The following is an 18,190-nucleotide window of genomic DNA, read 5'->3' as shown; positions in this document are numbered from 1 at the left end:
GCTTGACACAAATTATTATCTAACTTGAGTTTTAAACTTGCCACAAATTAATTTTAAAACATTTTGGCTTGGCAGTGTGATCTCATGTGGTGGAAGCTGAGCATGGGAGCTCTTACAGCTTAATTCATAGTTGTAAAAAACCAAAAAAAATCCTTCAATTGCTATGTTTGGAAAATATTTGTATTCTTATGCTGGGATGCATTTAGACTGGACACAACTGCATAACGTTTATTGTATTTTATTGCAACTCAGTCTGAAAAAATGTTCACAGAGGTCCTCTGAAGGAGTATGTGTGTACTCTGAAGGAGTATGTGTGTATTTCTACACTGAATTTTTAAATATCTGTGTTAAGCTTTGGAGAAGAAAAAGAAAGTGTGTTCTGAATCAGAAGCTTCATCAGACTCCTCCTCCAGTGCCTCGAGCTCTTCAGAAACCTCATCTGAAAGTGAAGCTGAAAATGAAAGAAGCAGAAGGAGAAAACGTAAAAGAAGAACGAAAACCAAACAATCCAGAAAACGAAGGAAGGAGGAGAGAAAGAAGGAGGATTCAAGGTGCAAGAGAATCTCAAACCAAAGACGGTGATTAGTGTCTTAAATTTCAGAATTTTGGAAAAATCTGAGCAATTCCACTTGTTTTGTTTTGTTCATGAAGCACTCAAGCAATTAAGATGAAGGTGCTTTTATTCTACACATCTGGATTTTGATTGGGTTTTATAAACAAACCAACAACAAAAAAGCTCTCAGCCTGTTGGGGAGCTTTCTAGTAAAACAGTTTGTATGGTTGTGGTAGACAGGAGCTGGAGCAACCTTGAAGGAAGCCTCAGAATGTTGTAGTGTTCAGGACTTGCTGTGCCTGTGTTTCAGGGAGGCATTAGGCACATCTTTGACTTATATTTTGTTTTTGCAAAAGATTTCACGACAGGCAGCAAATTTAAAGGCAAAATTAATTACTCCAGAGCCAGAACTGAGCCTTCCTTCCACAAACACAGCACCATCCTTCCTTCAGCATAAGATGAGGCATTAGTGTGAAATAATATTTTGTTTTTTAAGTTACCTTAAATGCTCAGTTTGGGGATTTGCTTTGAAAAGTGGTGTTTATCGGTTGCTTCTTGGGTTTGATTTATCAACTTATTTTCCCCCCCCAGCAGCCTATCTGACAAGAGTGATGTAACAGAAAAAGCAGGTGACATTAGCACAAAGAGGGACAAACCTGTGGTACGTCCTGAAGAAATTCCTCCAGTGCCTGAAAACAGATTTTTGCTGAGAAGAGATGTGCCTGCTGTCAGTGTAGAGCCTGAACCGTAAGAATCCTTCAGCTTTCTTTTCATGTTAACTGTGAATAAAATTGTCCTGCTAACATCCTGATAGGTGATGGAGGTAGTGTCAGGATTATTGAAACGAGGTAATTTAATTGTCCTTTTTACAGTTTGTAATATTCCTTACAGCCTGGGTCAGGGTTTTGCAGGGAAATCTGATGAATTAGTTTAAGGGTCCCTAAGGGTCATGCAAGTTGTGACCTTAAACTGAATTACAGATCATTTTTTAAAAAAATTGAATCATTCCAGAGGAAATTTTGTCATGTAAACCACATCAAATACTTGATTTCAAGGTGGACTGATTAGGAGAGGTGATTTTTCATCTCTGTTAGACTGAAGTGAAGCAGAGTTGTGACCTGTGTGGTTTTGGTACTAAGGAGGTCATGAGTTCACAAGCAACTTTCAGTTTGTGTTTTGCACCTCTACTAAATGTCAGTTAGGTTCTTTTTTTAATCAAATTACTCTGCTTTTGGACTCAGCTAATACATGACATTGCCAGATATCTCTAAAATCATTTTGTTGAAGGTTTTTTGTTTTTTTTTAATTTCAGTTAATGGCATAGTCTCCTGTAAGCCTTTTCTTGAGTAAGTAATTTACTCATTTTTTTCAAAGCATTAGGAACTGCTTCTTTCAAGCATATTAGGTGATCTGTAAAAAGGAATTCTGAATTACCTCTTCTTGCTCAGGGAAAAAAGCAAGGTTTTAGAACCTGTGGACTGTAGTGAATTGCCATTCCCTTCCCTGTTGTGTAACTGCTGACATCCTGAAACTCCTCTGTCCGTGTTGTCTTTGTGGTTTGTGCACCCAAAACCTCTTTAAAAAAGCCACATACCACTTCAGCCAGAGTGCTTTGCAAGTTTATTGTTAACATTTATAGGTAGAGACAGCAGAAAGGCTACAGATGTAGTTAAAGACAAGCACATGTTGATTTGTCTTTGATTGCAAACTGTGTGTATCTTGCTTTATTTCTTGGAGAGTTCACTGGGTTTTTAGTTCTGCTATCTCACAAAATAATAAATATTTTGCAGGATTAGATTAAAAATAGTTTAAGTTTTGCTTTGTTTTTCTGTGTAAGCTGATATTATATTGATTTATGTAGGAAGATTCTTGATGCTACACCAGTTCTGACCAACCAGAAACCATCAGTCTCTAAATCTGGACGAAAAATTAAAGGAAGAGGCACAATAGTATGTGACAACTTCTCTTTTTTTTCTTTCCTCTCACCCCTCTCTGACCTTGAGCTTTGAAGTTCCTTTTGTCAACTCCATGTTGTAGATTGTCAGTTCATTTTGCAAGACTTCTTTTCCCCTCCATCCTTCTTGTTACTTTCTTTTTACTTCAGGGTTTCTTGGGAAAACAAATGCTTACTCTTCAGCTATGAGAAACATAAGAATAAAATTATTTCATTTTAAAGACCAAAGTTAATTTAGCCAGATTTGTCCCACATGAGCCCTAAGATGTAACATTTTGAGAAGTGACAAGAGCTTTTTACTCCACTTCCTGGATTTCCTTTTTTGATGTATTTTCCACGTCCTCCCAAGCTCTGGTATTTGCAGCTTCTGATGGCTGTGCCTCTCTTTCTGAGAAACACCCAGTTTTGGGGCAACTTTGGCAGAATCACTTGCATTGTTTGTTTGGCTTTTTTGATATTTCATGTCAGCCTTTTGTTTCCTTTTTTTCTAGCTACTTTAATGTAGTTTTTTCAAATTTATCACCTGTCCTAGCTGAGATCAAGTCTGTAATTTCAGATGGCATTACATGGGCAAGAAGTTACTGCTTTACAGTGCTGCTAGTGAAATATTTTTTACAGATGCACAGACTTTGTCCTTTTTTTTAATCCCTTTTTTTGCCCCCCTTTTTGTTGCCCCCTTTTTGTTGCCCCCTTTTTGTTGCCCCCTTTTTGTTGCCCCCTTTTTGTTGCCCCCTTTTTGTTGCCCCCTTTTTGTTGCCCCCTTTTTGTTGCCCCCTTTTTGTTGCCCCCTTTTTGTTGCCCCCTTTTTGTTGCCCCCCTTTTTGTTGCCCCCTTTTGTTGCCCCCTTTTTGTTGCCCCCTTTTTGTTGCCCCCTTTTTGTTGCCCCCTTTTTCGTTGCCCCCTTTTTCGTTGCCCCCTTTTTCGTTGCCCCCTTTTTTGTTGCCCCCTTTTTCGTTGCCCCCTTTTTCGTTGCCCCCTTTTTCGTTGCCCCCTTTTTCGTTGCCCCCTTTTTTGTTGCCCCCTTTTTTGTTGCCCCCTTTTTGTTGCCCCCTTTTTTGTTGCCCTCTTTTTCGTTGCCCCCTTTTTCGTTGCCCCCTTTTTCGTTGCCCCCTTTTTCGTTGCCCCCTTTTTCGTTGCCCCCTTTTTCCCTTCCTTCCTCTCTGAAAACTGCCACTGTTCATGCAAATTTTATTTCTCCTTCAAATCCTTGGTTTTCTGAAGACCTTTTGCTTTTCCTTAGTTCCACTGTCCTCAAGCAAAAGTTTTCTTCTCCCTTCTCAACCCACAATCCAGTGCCCAAAGTGCTGCACTCTGGTGTTTTTCAGTCAGTGGAAGGGAAAGTAAGAAAAGCTTTTTGTAGCTATGTGTTTGATTCTGGTGTATTTCAGAATGTAACATACCATGCCTGAGGATACTCTTCCTGTGTAGAATGTTTTCCTGGGTCAATTTAGCAGCCAGCTTTTGGGTAACCATAAACCCAAGATTTGGTCCTGCACATTTTTTGTTTGCAAGTGGAAGTCCTTGGAAAAAAAAAAAAGTTTATATAAAGATCAGTACCTGAACATCTGAAGACACTTCTCATTAGAATGGTCTTAACTGGGACTTCTCAGCATGATTTTTTTTTTAATGTGATAGACACTAGATTTGAGAACTACTTTCCTGCTGATCCCCATGATCCAGTTGTTTTAAGCCACAAAATGAACATTTTAGATAGCTGTGGGGTGGACCAGGGTCTGTATTACAGTCTTTGAGCCTTCCCTGACCACCCCTTGTTTACCAGCCTTGACATTACCTCTTTTAGCTGTCTTTGCTGCCTCTGACAGCTTTCATTCATCTCTGATGTTTGTGATACTCACTTAGAGGAAGCCTTTTCAAAGGAATGCTTTGAAATATTTCTGTAAATAAAGACGTTTGGAAACCCAGCTTAATGCTGAATGGATTTGGCTTTAGCCAGGGGTTTGGGTGTCTTATCTTATTTTTCATCATTTTTGGCACCCTCTTGGCAAAACTGAGAATGGAAAAAAAAGTAACTAATGGCAGAAATCATTTAGGGTTTGCAGTTAGTTGGAGGAACACATTTTTCTGCCATCTGTAATAGCAATGGTTTCTCTCCAGGGATGTCCCTGGATGTGGCACTCAGTGCCATGGTCTGGGAACCACAGTGGTAGTGGATTAAGGTTTGGACTTAATCTCAGAGATCCCTTCCAACCTGGCTGATTCTGTGATGTTTTTCAAAGTATTCCTCTGCAATTCTGAATTCTAATAGGTTCTGAGAGATAACCATGTATGCTGTGAGAGAAGTAGGGCAGTCCATAAAATTTTCACAGCCTGTTCCATGCCACTCACCTGTAAAAGCTTCTGGCTTTTTAAGAAGTCATTGCTTCACCTCAAAGAATAGGGAAGCCCCAAATCTTCACAACAGGTTGTCTTGTTTTAATTTTTTTTCTTTATTACAAAACAGGATGTCTTGAAGACTTCTGAATAAGCCAATACTTAAATCTTCCTGGTTTTATTTTGGGAGGGGCAATATTTTTTTTTGTTGCTTATCTTTATAAGTGTGTTAAGTGATTGAGTAAAATCCAGGTGTTTTTTGTTACTGAGTCAAGGAGCACCTGATTTCCTCATAGAATTCCCATAAGTGTGTCTCCAACTGGGGTGGAAAGTAATCTAGCAATATTAGTTTTTTACCCTGCTGCACAAGTAGCACTTATTGCCTGTTTAAATTCTGTTCCTCAGCATAATTTTTTTTTTAAAGTGTGAAGCTTCACTGTACTTCTGTGCAAGATTTGTTTGTTTTCTTTTGCTTGGGAGGGGGTCTGAAGCTGGATTCCCATTTCTGAAGAGCTGAACAGCAATCACTTTTCAAATAGGGCTTCTCTTTACTTACACAAGCAGTCAAGTGTCTGCTAACTGAAGTGAAACATCTGTTCTTTAGCACCCTGAAAAAAAAAAAAAAAAAGTTGGTTAACTGCAGTAACAGTTAATCAAAAATGTGCTGTGTAAAGGCAATCTGTGATCTCCCTCATTGATTTTTTTTTTTCCTTCTACTTTTTGAAAAAATGGGTTAGCTGCTGGCCCTTCTCAACCTTTGTGAAGTGCTCTCAGAGCATAATATTCAGGTAGTGAGGTGATACAGTCTCACCTGCAGGATAAATGCATAAATATCCACCAAAAGAGAGCATTTTGGGCAGGAAATGTAGAATTTGTGGGTTTTTTCATGGCCCTTGGTTGGGTCATGTTGTCTTGCATTCTGTTATGAACACAAAATCTACAAGACACCACACTTTTTTCTATATTATCCAGCCAGTTTGGCATAATTATTTTTTTTCCTTTGAATCTCCCTTTGCTTTCTTAGAGATACCACACCCCACCTCGGTCACGGTCGTGTTCAGAGTCTGATGATGAGGAGAGCAGTGAGACCCCACCTCACTGGAAAGAGGAGATGCAGAGATTACGAGCATACAGACCACCCAGTGGAGAAAAGTGGAGTAAAGGAGATAAGTAAGATCCTCACCACAAATTTAAAATGTCTTGGGTTTTTAAAACTTGAATAGTTTCTGTGGTTATACCACATCATTCATGTTTGACTAAAGGATGCAAATATCTTTGTGGTTAATGCATCCCATCTAAATTCCAAAACTTAAAGGGGAAAGTTTTCCTAAAACCTTTCTGCTTTGGAAGTGTGACACCATGTGAACACACTCTGAAAAGTGTCAGAAGAGTTGTTTGAGATGGTGCCATCTTGTCACTTCTTTAAGAAGTCCATTTCCTGTTCTTTCCATAGAGGTAGTCATGGCAGATTTCCTTTAGCCTTCAACTTGGTTATATGGTTTCTGTGGATACCAAATAAGACAATTGAATCCACCAATCCTATATTATTTTAGATAATTTTTTTTCTACAGTTTTTCAGCAATCACAAGCTCTGTGATGGAATCCAGCTCTCCAGGATTTCTGATGACTTGACACTAAATCTGAGCTTCTGTAACGTTGTGATAGTTACACTTCAAAAGGAGAACTGAAGAATATTATATATAATAATTATTCAGTAATTGTGAATGCTACTGACAGTTCTTCATCTATTCTGAGTGTGTTGAATGTATTGCTGTATTGCAGCCATGATAAAATTGCTCAATGCTCAATGATAAACTTTTAAAATTTGTATTTAAAAGTGTTTTAAAATCCTGTAGGTGCAGAGGTCAAAGTCCTGTGGACTAGGGTAGTTAAAACATTAGATCTCTTCACACAGGTTCTGCAGTATGCAAAACTTACTGGTGTTGGCACATGAGTATCTTACAGAAAAGTAGCTCTCTTGATAGTGATATAATTCAATATATTAAAATGAGTGCAACAAGCTCATCCAAAACAGTTCTCTGGTAGTAAGAGTGTGTGTTAAGAGAGAGTAAGTAAGTAAGAGTGTGAGTTTTTTAAACTTAATTGCACTTAAGGTGGGACACATTGTTTGGCTGAAGATTTTAAAGAATTTCCACTTAAGTGTGAGGCTTATTTGTTTTATGTTTTAGGCTGAGTGACCCAAGTACAAGCAGATGGGATGAAAGGAGTGCATCCCGGAGATCAAGGTCTTGGTCACACAATGGTTATTCTGATCTAAGTACTGTGAGATACTCAAGCCATCACAAAAAACACAGGAAAGAGAAGAAGAAGGTGAAACACAAAAAGAAATCTAAGAAGCAGAAACATTTCAAGAAGCACAAGCAAATGAAAAAAAAGAAAACATCAGCTTCATCAGATGTGGAGTCCTCTCGTTCCTTCCGTAGGAGGACAAAGTCATCTTGTGATCGTGAGAGGAAATCTCGTTCTTCTTCATTGTCTTCCAGACATTCATCCAGAAGAGACTGGTCTAAATCTGACAAGGAAGACCAGAGCTCATCAACTTTATCAAGCAGAGGTACTCGATCACACTACAGGTCCAGGTCCAGATCCAGATCTAGGACTAAATCAAGATCGTATTCCCGAAGAAGCTCTAGATCAAGATCAGCTTCTAAATCGTCACGTTCTCGAAGTAGGTCAAGGTCAAGTTCCAACCCTGGGCATCGAAAGATAGTTCCCAGTTCTCCATGCAACATTTCAACACGATTAAATGAAAATAAGTTGACCAAGACTGCTGAGCCTGTGAGAGCAGTTATACTCCCAAGTGATAAAGTTGTCATACCACCCGTTGTCCCGGAAAACCTCCCTGTTATACCCTTAAGTGATAGCCCACCACCCTCAAGGTGGAAACCTGGGCAGAAACCATGGAAGCCATCTTACGAACGAATTCAGGAAATGAAAGCTAAAGCAACCCATTTAATACCCCCACAAACTAATTACAATTTGGTAGTCATTAAAGAGGCAAACACTTCTTCCTCGTATCGGAAGCAACAGAGGAGTTCCGAGAGCGACCGGAGCGGTTATTCCAAGTACCGGAGTGACAGAAGCTCAGATAGCTGGCCAAGGTCCAGGAGCAGGTCCTCTCGAAGCAGGTCATACTCCAGATCTTACACAAGGTCTAGAAGTCCATCTAGCTCTAGGACAAAATCTCCTTCTTCCGACCGATCGCCGTCGCTGAGTAAATACCGCAGCGACAGGTCGGGTTATAGCGATTCAACGTCTTATTATTCCCTTAGTGATGATGGGAGGCACAGAAGCAAAAGGAAATCAGCATCAAGTGGTCAGAAAACTCGGTCTCTTAAGCTGAGGCAAGAAACGAGCTCTGAAAGCACCCTCCCTTACACCTGTGCAAAAGACTATGATGAGTCCTCTCAGGGATTGAAAGAGAGTGACACTTTATCATCTTCCGATTTCTCCACTGACAGCGAACGTTCTGCCAAACCAAAAGCAGCCCAAGAAAAAGAAGGCCGTTTTCAACTGGAAGGAGATGCTCAGAAACAGGATAAAAACAGCTTCAGTTCTGAGAGAGGGGAGGAGAAATCCAAGTGCGAGCGGGATTCCGATCACGCTAAAAAGAAAGCAGCTAAGGAGAAGTCTTCTGAGCAGCCTAGAGGTGGTGGAAAAACAAAACGAAAATCCTACTCAGGTAGTAAATGGGACTCTGAGTCAAATTCTGAAGGAGAGGTGAGGCATAATAGGGGAGATTCCAGGCCTTCCTCCAGTAAAGAGGAAGGAGAGGCCACATCAGGATCTGATACAGAGCTTAGTGTTACCAAAAGGATAAAAAAACAATCCAATTCTTCAGAAGGCTTTCTGGATTCTGGTTGTACCTGGAAGACTAGCAAACAGTTGTCATCTTCTGAGTCTGAGAGTTCTTGTTCCAGCTCAGCAAATGTGAGAGGAAAGTCCAAAAAACACAAGCATGGCTCGAAAAAAACTCTTAAAAAATCCCATTCCAAAAAAGCAAAAGAAAAATCAAAAGGGAAAAATGAAAAGAAGCAGAAAGTTCAGAAAAGAAAAGAAATGTTTCATTGGCAGCCCCCCCTGGAATTTGGTGATGAAGATGATGATGAGATAAATGAAAAGCCAGTTATCAAGGATGATAAGAAAGAAAAGGAGTTTACCAAGGATGTAAAGGACAAACAAGTTAATGAAAAGGATGAAACAGTCAAAGATAAAATGGGAAATGGTGAAAAGTCTTGTGTGGATGAAAGCCTTTTAAGTAAAAACACCACATGTGATGCCTCACCAGATTGCAGTAACCTTAATAAAGATAGTGTTGAAGTAACTGCTTCAACCAGCGTTTTAAACTCAGGAATAAATGTGAGCACTTGCAAGAATGAGATGGAGCAAGCTGAAGAAAACAACCAGAATGCATTGGAAGATGTCATTCAGACAGATGACAACATGGAGATTTGTACTCCGGATCGTAACTCACCAGGGAAGGTTGATGTGGACATTTTGTCTCCTGTCATTCTCACCACTAAACCTCATGCTTTAAGTGCTAGTGTCAACAAAGATTTACAGGTTGAAACCCCTGAGCAAGATGCTGTCAGACTAGGAAACAGTATTGTGGACTTCATAAGTATTAAGGAACAGGAAACGGGGAGGCAAGAAAATAACTCTGTCCCCTTGCCTAGTGCTAAAGAGAGTAGTTTAAAAAGTGAAATTACTGAAAATACACAAAGCAATATGGTAGATAACAAATGGAAGCCTTTGCAAGGGGTTGGTAATTTACAACCAGCAACAATTAGTGCTACCACGGAAGTTAAAAATGTAACTTTAGCACCAGAGCCTAAACCAGCAGGTTTAAGAATTGAAATAAAAACTAAAAATAAGGTAAGGCCTGGATCTCTGTTTGATGAAGTTAGAAAAACAGCACGGCTAAATCGAAGGCCAAGGAACCAAGAAAGTTCCAGTGAGGAGGAATCTCCAAGTAGAGACAACAGCCCATCCAGGAGTCTCAGTAGGTCCCGGAGTAAATCTGGATCAAAATCCAGGCACAGAACAAGGTCCCTGTCTTACAGTCACTCCAGAAGTCGATCCCGAAGTTCTACATACTCCTACAGGTAAGAAGTTTGTGCTATTCCCACAGCTTACCATATTAACTGGAAAGCTCTTACACTTTTAAGGCATGTTTTTCTTTTCCAACTTGTGGTTTTTCTTTTTAAAGCCCTGTATCTTTTAGCAAGGATGGAATAGATACCGACCTTAAAAGATGAAGCTTTGTTATGCTTTTGCTTCCTGTTTTCTGCCACCTTTCTCTTCAGTTCTGTTCTATTTGATGCTTTTGCTTCCTGTTTTCTGCCACCCTTCCCTTCAATTGATTTATTTGCTTTTTTCATTGCTTTTGTAGGTCGAGAAGCTACACAAGAAGCAGAAGCAGAGGCTGGTACAGCAGAGATCGGTCACGAAGTCGCAGTAGCTCTTACCACAGTTACAAGAGTCGTAGGTAAGTTCCTCTAATTTGAGGGATCCTGTTGGGGTCTGTTACAAAACCAGCACATCAGGCACAGCAGCTCGATGCCACAGGGGCTGAGTGAGTTGAAAATGTGCTTAGCACTTCAGGTTCCAGCATGCATTCATCATCTGCTTGAAATGTGGAAGTTAAAATAGGTTTCTAAATTGCCTGATACTGAAAAGTCATTTTCTTTACTGGAATTCTCAGGAATTCTGAGCCAAACATGTTCCTCTCCTCTCACTCCCCCTCTCTCCCTTCTCTCCAGTGTTAGTTTAACCTTAAATGTGTCTCTGTTTTTGTCAGTCGAACCTACAGTAGGAGTAGATCCAGAAGTAGTTCTTATGGTCATCACAGTCGATCCAGGTATGGGTTTTATTTTTATACAGACTCTGCAATAGATGTACTCACTATAAAAATATCTTAGTATAAGAACATTCCTTTATGGGGCTTAAAAATATAGTAATCTGATAGTGGCTTGGATCAGAGCAAAATCAGTTAAGATATTTAAAAGCTGAAAGTAACCAAGTCCTTCTGGGATTACAGAGAGAAGGAACAGTGAACACTTTCCTATCGTTGTTGAAATAAAATCGAGTTACAAACTAAATCACTTGTTTACAGCAGTGTAGGCAAACAAGATTTTTACTGCATCTACCATTGGCAGAGAAAACACAAAACTTCTGTTTAGTTATCATTTTTTCCAGATTAATAAAATAGAGGCTTTTAGTGTTGTTTTGAGCATACTTGTATTAAAAATTTTATAAAACATTGAGTTATTCCATTTGCCATATCCATGTAAAGTTATTTCTATGCAGCCACTTAGGGCTGTGTATGTGTCTTTAAAACATGCAATTAAAATAGCATTTTAGGCAAAAAATTGGAAGTTTACAATTATTTTCTTTTCCCTTTAAAGTAGGTCATACACATATGACAGTTACTACAGCAGAAGTCGCAGTAGAAGTAAAAGGAGTGACAGCTATCGAAGATCCAGAAGTTATGATAGGAGATCCAGGTATGGGTTTGCTTGCATCTGTATTTATGCAAAAGAATTTTCTAAATACATATTTAGGATGTTCATGAAGGCTCATGTTGGGTTTGTTTTGACCAGGCATCAACCATCCACCCTTCTGTTGTTAGCAAAGGTAATAATTAAAAATAATTACAGCGAGAGTGTGAGTGAGGACTTGAGAATTTCTGACATGCTGAATTTGAGGATGGGGGAGTTCACTGTAGGTATGCATTCAAAATAAGCCTGTTTGTGGGTTTTTAAAATAATTTTAAATGTTTCTTAAAAACTACAGTGAGCTGGCTCTCAAGACTTCAATCCAGTTCCCTGTTATGGACATGAAACTTGGTATGCAAAGAATTCCACTGGAATGCTGAATTCTTTTTGGTTAGACTGCAAAAGTGGATCTAAAAAAATAATCTGGAAGGGATATTAAAAATGCTCTCCAGAATTATTTTTTAGCTTCGTAGAACATGTTTTGAAAGAACATTTTGCCCTCAGATCAAGTGTGAATTTAGGAGTAATTTTAATCTACTCAGTCCAGGGGAATTATGTAGGTGTGAGAACATTTCCCAAAGACCAGAAATGGAACAAGGGACAGGTGATATCATGAATATCAGTGATAATTTGTTCTGTGCTCAAAGTCCCAAATTAGTAGTAAATCAGGAAGATCTCTAAGACTGCTTTAAGTTGTCATGCTCTGGTGTTCCCATACTCATTTTTTCCCAACTTTGTAGCAATTCTAAATGGATTTTACTCTCACCTTTCCCCACCTAGTTCTGACAGGAAGACAACTTTCATCCTGTGCTCAAGGGGAAATTACTGAGATTAATAAAAAGCTCAGAAATGGATTTGCCAAATTATTGGTGTAGGAGGTGGGGAAGCTTCAGAGAAACAAGGACTGGATTAGGATGTACTCAACTTCCATTTAGAAAGCTTTTCTTACTAAAAAACCTGTAATTAAAGTTTATTCTCTCTGATTTGAGTATGTCCTATGGCTTGTCTGGAACCATCTGGACTCTGTCTTCATGCTCGGCCAGGTGCTGAGCTTGAAATTCTGCTGGAATAAAGCAAAACATTTTAATCTACAACTTCCACTCTTCAGACACTTATACACTCCTGTTGCTGTTACTTGGCCTAATTTTTCAGACCCTTCTTCAAACCAAAAACTGTGCAATATATAAGGCAAGGATTTGGGAAATGATCCGAGTTGAGAAACTCTTGCAACATAAAATAATATTTGTTAGAATATACTTCTCAGCTAGTAGCATTTATAAAAACAAGTCTGGCTGGTTTCTTAGCTCTATCAGAGGAAGAAAAAACACCTCTAGTGACCATCAGTTTGATGTGAGTTGTGCAGGGTTTTCATCACAAACTTCATGATAATTTGATTTTTTAATATCCCTTAATACTGAAGTTATATGAAACCTGATCCTGTGTATGTTTTCTTCTTGTCTCGTGTCTGTCTAGACAATGTTTTTACATGATGCAATTTTGAATTTGAAGCTCAAACTGGAACTCTGAGGCATTTTCATCTTTTCTTTGTAGATCTTATGGCTCTGACAGTGAGAGTGATCGCAGCTACTCCAACAATCGAAGTCCCAGTGAAAGCAGCAGATACAGCTGAAAACATCTCCTTGATGATGGAAACCATATTTAATCATAATTTTTTCAGTGTTACATTGAAAAAAAAACAACCCCAACTGTTCTGCCAGCAGCAGAAGTGAAGTTGAAAGGTGTTCACTGAGTCAGCTGAAACTTCACCATTTACCAGTAAACTCCACTGGCTGTTCACTTGTGGGGAGAAGTACTCAGCTCAAGTGATTTTCAGTTTGTTTTCTTCTTTTTTGTGGTCAAATGCTACTTTTACAAAAGAAGAGAAATGAAACAACCACCAGTTTGATGCCCTTGAGTTGGATTTTCCAAGCCATGACTGACACCCTGGTGAATTTGCTGCCACCAGCTCTCCACATGCAGCAATCAGTACTGACTTGAAGTGTGTTTCTAAACACCTTAGGGCTTTCTGCCTCTTAATGCTAAAGATATGCTAGCAACTATAAAACTGAAGAAAACCTCTTCCAAAGGCAGCCATTTCTAGTTTAAAATGCCTTTTTTTTTTTAATAAGTGCTGGAAGATGGGTTCCATGCTGTCTTGTTTGTTGGTCATATCTGCAGTATATACCCAACAGCTTGGTGAGGAGAACAAAAACTCTGTCTTAATCCTGACTCTTCTGTGACATGACAGAAAGCTGCTGAAAAAGGAGGAATCTCCAACCCACTGGAAATTATCAAACTGACAAGCAGTGAGCAGAAGTGTGATGAAGGAGGTCTTGATACCCAACTTGTTTCAGCTTTTATGTTTAAAAACAAATTTTGGGAGGAACAGCAGAGTTCTGGAGAGTCTAAAAAAAGGGTTTCTAAACACATCTTGAGTTGAATTTTGGTTCATAATACAGTGTTTGGCTACTTCAACACATATTTTTTGAAGCTGAATGTTGTAAACTGTTGAGTATATCATGAGTTTGTTCTAAATACTTTTTAATTTTTTTTTTTTTGAGTGAACAAACCATAATGGTTCCTTTGTAAAATTCCTGTAGCTGTGTCCCATTTGTCACAGGGAATATCAGGTATTGATATAGCAGATATTTGAACTATAGAGTGCTAAGGTGATATGATTACAGAAACACTGTATGCCTGATAAAAAACATGGACAATACTTTCAAGGTGAAGTTTAATACCAAAAATTACTCCATGTTATAGGTAAATGGTTAGCCAAAAAAAAAAAAAAATCCCAACCAAACCATAGCATTAAGCTGAAGGGCAGTGAGTAATTTTATGCAGCATTCTGATTGAGTTGATTTTAAACCAATTTGTAAAGTTTTTCAGTGTTTAGGAAGTTGTGTACTAAGTAACAGGTTTTTAATGGCATAATATAAGCTGAAATATGGGGTCTGTGCTGTAAAAAAAACAGACTACCAGACCTTCAATAGAGCTGATGCACACTGCTGTATTATAATAGTTTTCATCACTGAGTTTCTGTAATATCTTGAGATGCTTTCATTTTCTCAAATGTTTTCCAGTATTGAAAGTGGTTGCTTTGTTTTGTTGTTTTCTTTTTTTAAAAAAAATCTCATCAGGAAACAACAACTCTGCAAATTGAAAGTGGCAACTTCTTGCTTGAGGTGTCAGTTGATACTTCATGTCTCTTTGAATTAAAGCTACCCAGAGTTAGCTTTTGGGACACTTCTGAAAACATGAAAAGAAAGTTCAGAGTGAAGTTTGAAGGCTTTCAGTGACTCCATTTCTGTCCGTGAGCAGCTGGATGAGACATTTGTACACAGGTTCCTAAAACTTTGAATTGATCACACAGTTTTTTTTTTCACTTTCTACAAAATTCTGGACTTCCTACTCTTGTAGTTTAATGAAAAAGTGTGTGCATGTAAGACTTTGGAATCAATATTTTGTAAGCTTCTTAGGCTTTTTAACATTAAGTACATTTATTACTCAAGTCAATATAGACTTACAGACAGATTTCTTACAGTAGGAGCCATTTCAGAGTCCTGAACAAAGATTTCACTGCTAACTCAAGGTAAAGCTGCAGTTTCAGCTGGAAATACAAACGTAACTTGGTTTTCCCCTTGCTGAGAAAATAGAACTAGAGGGCTAGCAGTGTAACAAAATATACAAAAATAAACATGGGTATTTAATACTTAGTAGAGATTTTTTTTTCCCCAGAATCAGCCTTGTTCATATTTCAGGTTTGAGTTGACTTTTTAAGGTAAAAGTAATAGAAACAATTAGTTAGAGTTGCCTGAAATTACTGCCATGGCACCAGTGGTGATTTCATACCTTGAATTCCAGCTTTATAAAGAAATTCTATGAGATGGTTGGGGAAGGATGTGGGGGGAGGAGCAGGGGAATATTTTTATTTAGTGAAGTCTATTAAATTGTGCTTCAGATAGGAAATATACCCCTGAGCTTGTTTTCTAACGTTGGTCTCTGTTTTTGCAATTTTGTTATTCAAAAGTAGTTGCTGTTTGTAAAATAAACTTTTTGTACAGATCTGCAAACCCTGTTTTCTCTGCATCTGGACAAAAAAAAAAAAATCTTGTTGCTGCTGGAGGAGAAAAAGGCAGGAAAATGAAATCTACAATTTCTGTATCTGCTTTTATCCCTTTCAAGACTACATGCAAGTTGCCTTTCTTTTTTTCCTGACCTACATAGAGAGCTGACTCCTCAGCAAGACTCTGAGCTGGGTTTACATAACACTCGTTGGAGGAACAAATATTTTGAAATTTCCAAGTGATTTGAGCTCTCACCATTTCCTCGAGATACATAAAAAAATAAAAAAGTTCCTCTCCTTTGTGAAAAGAGACTTAACAGACCCACATGGAAATCTCTAAATGTTCTGAGTTTCACTACTTTGCTAAATATTCTTTCCCAAATCCACATTCCTGCCTCCTTTCCGTAACATATTGGAAAATGTGGTATTGAGTTCAAGTCAGCAGATGTAATGGCTTAGCATTCTAATCCATCAGTCTCTTAGACCTTCTGTTACAGGGAAAAAAAAAAACAACTGGATTTCATTGGAAAAAACCAGCTTTTTCCTAATGGAAAGGCTTTGGTCTGAGGTGAAAAGGACAAGAGGAAGGGTTTCCAGGTTTGATTGAGTCTTCAGCATCAGCCCCTTCACTTGGCGTTTCCCAAACTTTGGAGCACTGCCTGCAAAGAGGAAGCACCAGAAAAGGGTGGATTCTAGGTGATGGAAGCCATCAGGAAAAATAAAACAGGAATTTAAGGTAGATGACTTAGATGGGATGAGGTTCAACAAGGCCAAGTGCCGGGTCCTGCACTTTGGCCACAACAACCCCATGGGGAGCTCCAGGCTGGGCACAGAGTGGTTGGAGAGCAGCCAGGCAGAAGGGACCTGGGAGTCTGCATTGACAAGAAACTGAACATGAGCCAGCAGTGTGCCCAGGTGGCCAAGAAGGCCAATGGCATCCTGGCCTGTATCAGAAACAGCGTGGCCAGCAGGTCCAGGGAGGTGATTCTTCCCCTATACTCAGCACTGGTGAGGCCACAGCTTGAGTCCTGTGTCCAGTTCTGGGCCCCTCAGTTTAAGAAGGATGTAGAGGTCCTGGAACAGGTCCAAAGGAGGGCAACCAGTCTGGTGAAGGGACTCGAGCACAGACCCTATGAGGAGAGGCTGAGAGAGCTGGGGCTGTTCAGCCTGAAGAAGAGGAGGCTCAGGGGAGACCTCATTGCTGTCTACAACTACCTGAAAGGAGGCTGTAGCGAGGTGGGAACTGGACTCTTTTCACAGACGACCTTCAACAAGACAAGACGACACAATCTTAAGTTGTGCCAGGGGAGGTTTAGGTTAGATATTAGAAAGAATTTCTCACGGAGAGGGTGATTAGGGCTATGGAATGGACTGCCCGGTGAGGTGGTAGATTCTCCATCCCTGGAGACATTTAAAAAAAAGGACTGGATGTGGCACTCAGTGCCATGGTCTAGCAACTGCTCCGGTGGGTCAAGGTTGGACTAGATGATCTCTGAGGTCCCTTCCAACCGGCTATTCTATGATTCTATGATTCTATGATTTAAGGGATGACTATGCCAAAGGCAACAGTCAAAAACCTGAACTGCCAGACACTGTCCATGCAGTGTGCAAGAGGCTTGTTCAGGAGAGGCAGGGAACCTTTCTTTTAAATGCATAATATTGTGGGGTCTGGGTTTGTTTTGGGGTTTTTTTTCTTTCATAAAAGCTCTACTCTGCAAAAATGAAACATCAGGGCAATGGGACTACTCTGAGGTGCTGTGGGGGTCAAACCTTGAGGGGAGGTGATGGGAGGAGGCTGGATAACTCAGCATTAACATAGTGGCCTTGACCCCTGGGTATATAGTACTCAATAGTGACATTTTTTCTATTAAAATAAGCACTTAAATCCTGCAGTGTGGTGAAATTACTGCTCCAAGTATAAGTGGTTTAAATTTTAAAAAAAAAAAAAAAAAAAGGGGTAGGGGCAGGTTCTGAATAAGCTTAGTGTGGTCTTTGGTTTTGCTTTGGGCAATAGATTGTGCACTGCATGGTGCACAGAATATTGTGCTGCAGGTGGGTAACCATGAGCTTTCCCGTCTCCAGTTACAGGTGAGTGGCTGAACTTTGTCCAGAATAATTTTAAATGAACCACCTGGCTGTCAAACACTCATTTCTTACAAAGCAACAGCCTGAATTTTTAAAGTTCCTTTCCTCCTCTCTCTTTTAAACAGGGGCTGTTTGTGTCCTTGGACTCAGAGGGACAGAGCGTGCAAAGTGCTCTCTCAGGAGCTCACCAAGGATCTGACAGTGTATTAAATTTTCTGTTGATGGCTGCTTGCCTGGTTTTGTGATGATCACACTTAAGAGTTGGGAGCAGAACACAGCACGGAGGTGACCTTGAGCTGCACCCTGGAATCCATCTGGTGTGATTTCCAAACTGCCTGGGAATTAAATCAGGAGAAGATAAAGCTTTGCATGCTCCACCCCTACTTAACATCCATGTAAATAATGTTTATGAGATGGCTGGGAAAACAGCAATGGTTTTTCCACCTGGGTTTAAACTGCTCTGGATGCTTAAACTGGGGTAAGTTGCAACTCTTTGAAAATTATATCAACAATTAAGGGACCCAGGCTTGAATTTAATGATGTCCATGCAATCCCTCTGAAGTAGATGGGGTTGCATGCATGAAATCTGTGGCAGTTTTAGGTGGTTTGGGGTTTTTTTGTTGGGTTGTTTTTGGTTTTTTTTATTAAATAATATTTCAGAGCACAGTGGATGCACAAAGAGA

The 18,190-nt window shown here is 39.5% G+C and overlaps 1 protein-coding gene across 1 annotated transcript in view; it reads left to right on the top strand.

Moving 5' to 3' along the window:
• Positions 1-15,421, top strand: part of NKTR (natural killer cell triggering receptor) — a 48,738-nt gene extending 33,317 nt beyond the window's left edge. Inside the window, exons 9-17 of the mRNA XM_030445512.1 lie at positions 353-578; positions 1,145-1,300; positions 2,415-2,502; positions 5,863-6,008; positions 7,028-9,964; positions 10,252-10,347; positions 10,660-10,719; positions 11,267-11,365; positions 12,908-15,421. Of these exons, the coding sequence (XP_030301372.1) occupies positions 353-578; positions 1,145-1,300; positions 2,415-2,502; positions 5,863-6,008; positions 7,028-9,964; positions 10,252-10,347; positions 10,660-10,719; positions 11,267-11,365; positions 12,908-12,986 (3,887 nt within the window). The 3' untranslated portion in view covers positions 12,987-15,421. The remainder of the gene's footprint in view (positions 1-352; positions 579-1,144; positions 1,301-2,414; positions 2,503-5,862; positions 6,009-7,027; positions 9,965-10,251; positions 10,348-10,659; positions 10,720-11,266; positions 11,366-12,907) is intronic.
• The last annotated feature ends 2,769 nt before the right edge of the window (positions 15,422-18,190 follow it).

This window comes from Calypte anna, chromosome 2 (assembly GCF_003957555.1).
Source record: "Calypte anna isolate BGI_N300 chromosome 2, bCalAnn1_v1.p, whole genome shotgun sequence".
In the NCBI taxonomy this organism is placed as follows: Eukaryota; Metazoa; Chordata; class Aves; order Apodiformes; family Trochilidae; genus Calypte; species Calypte anna.
Note: the sequence above shows the minus strand (reverse complement) of the source record. Positions and strands in the feature narration are given on the sequence as shown.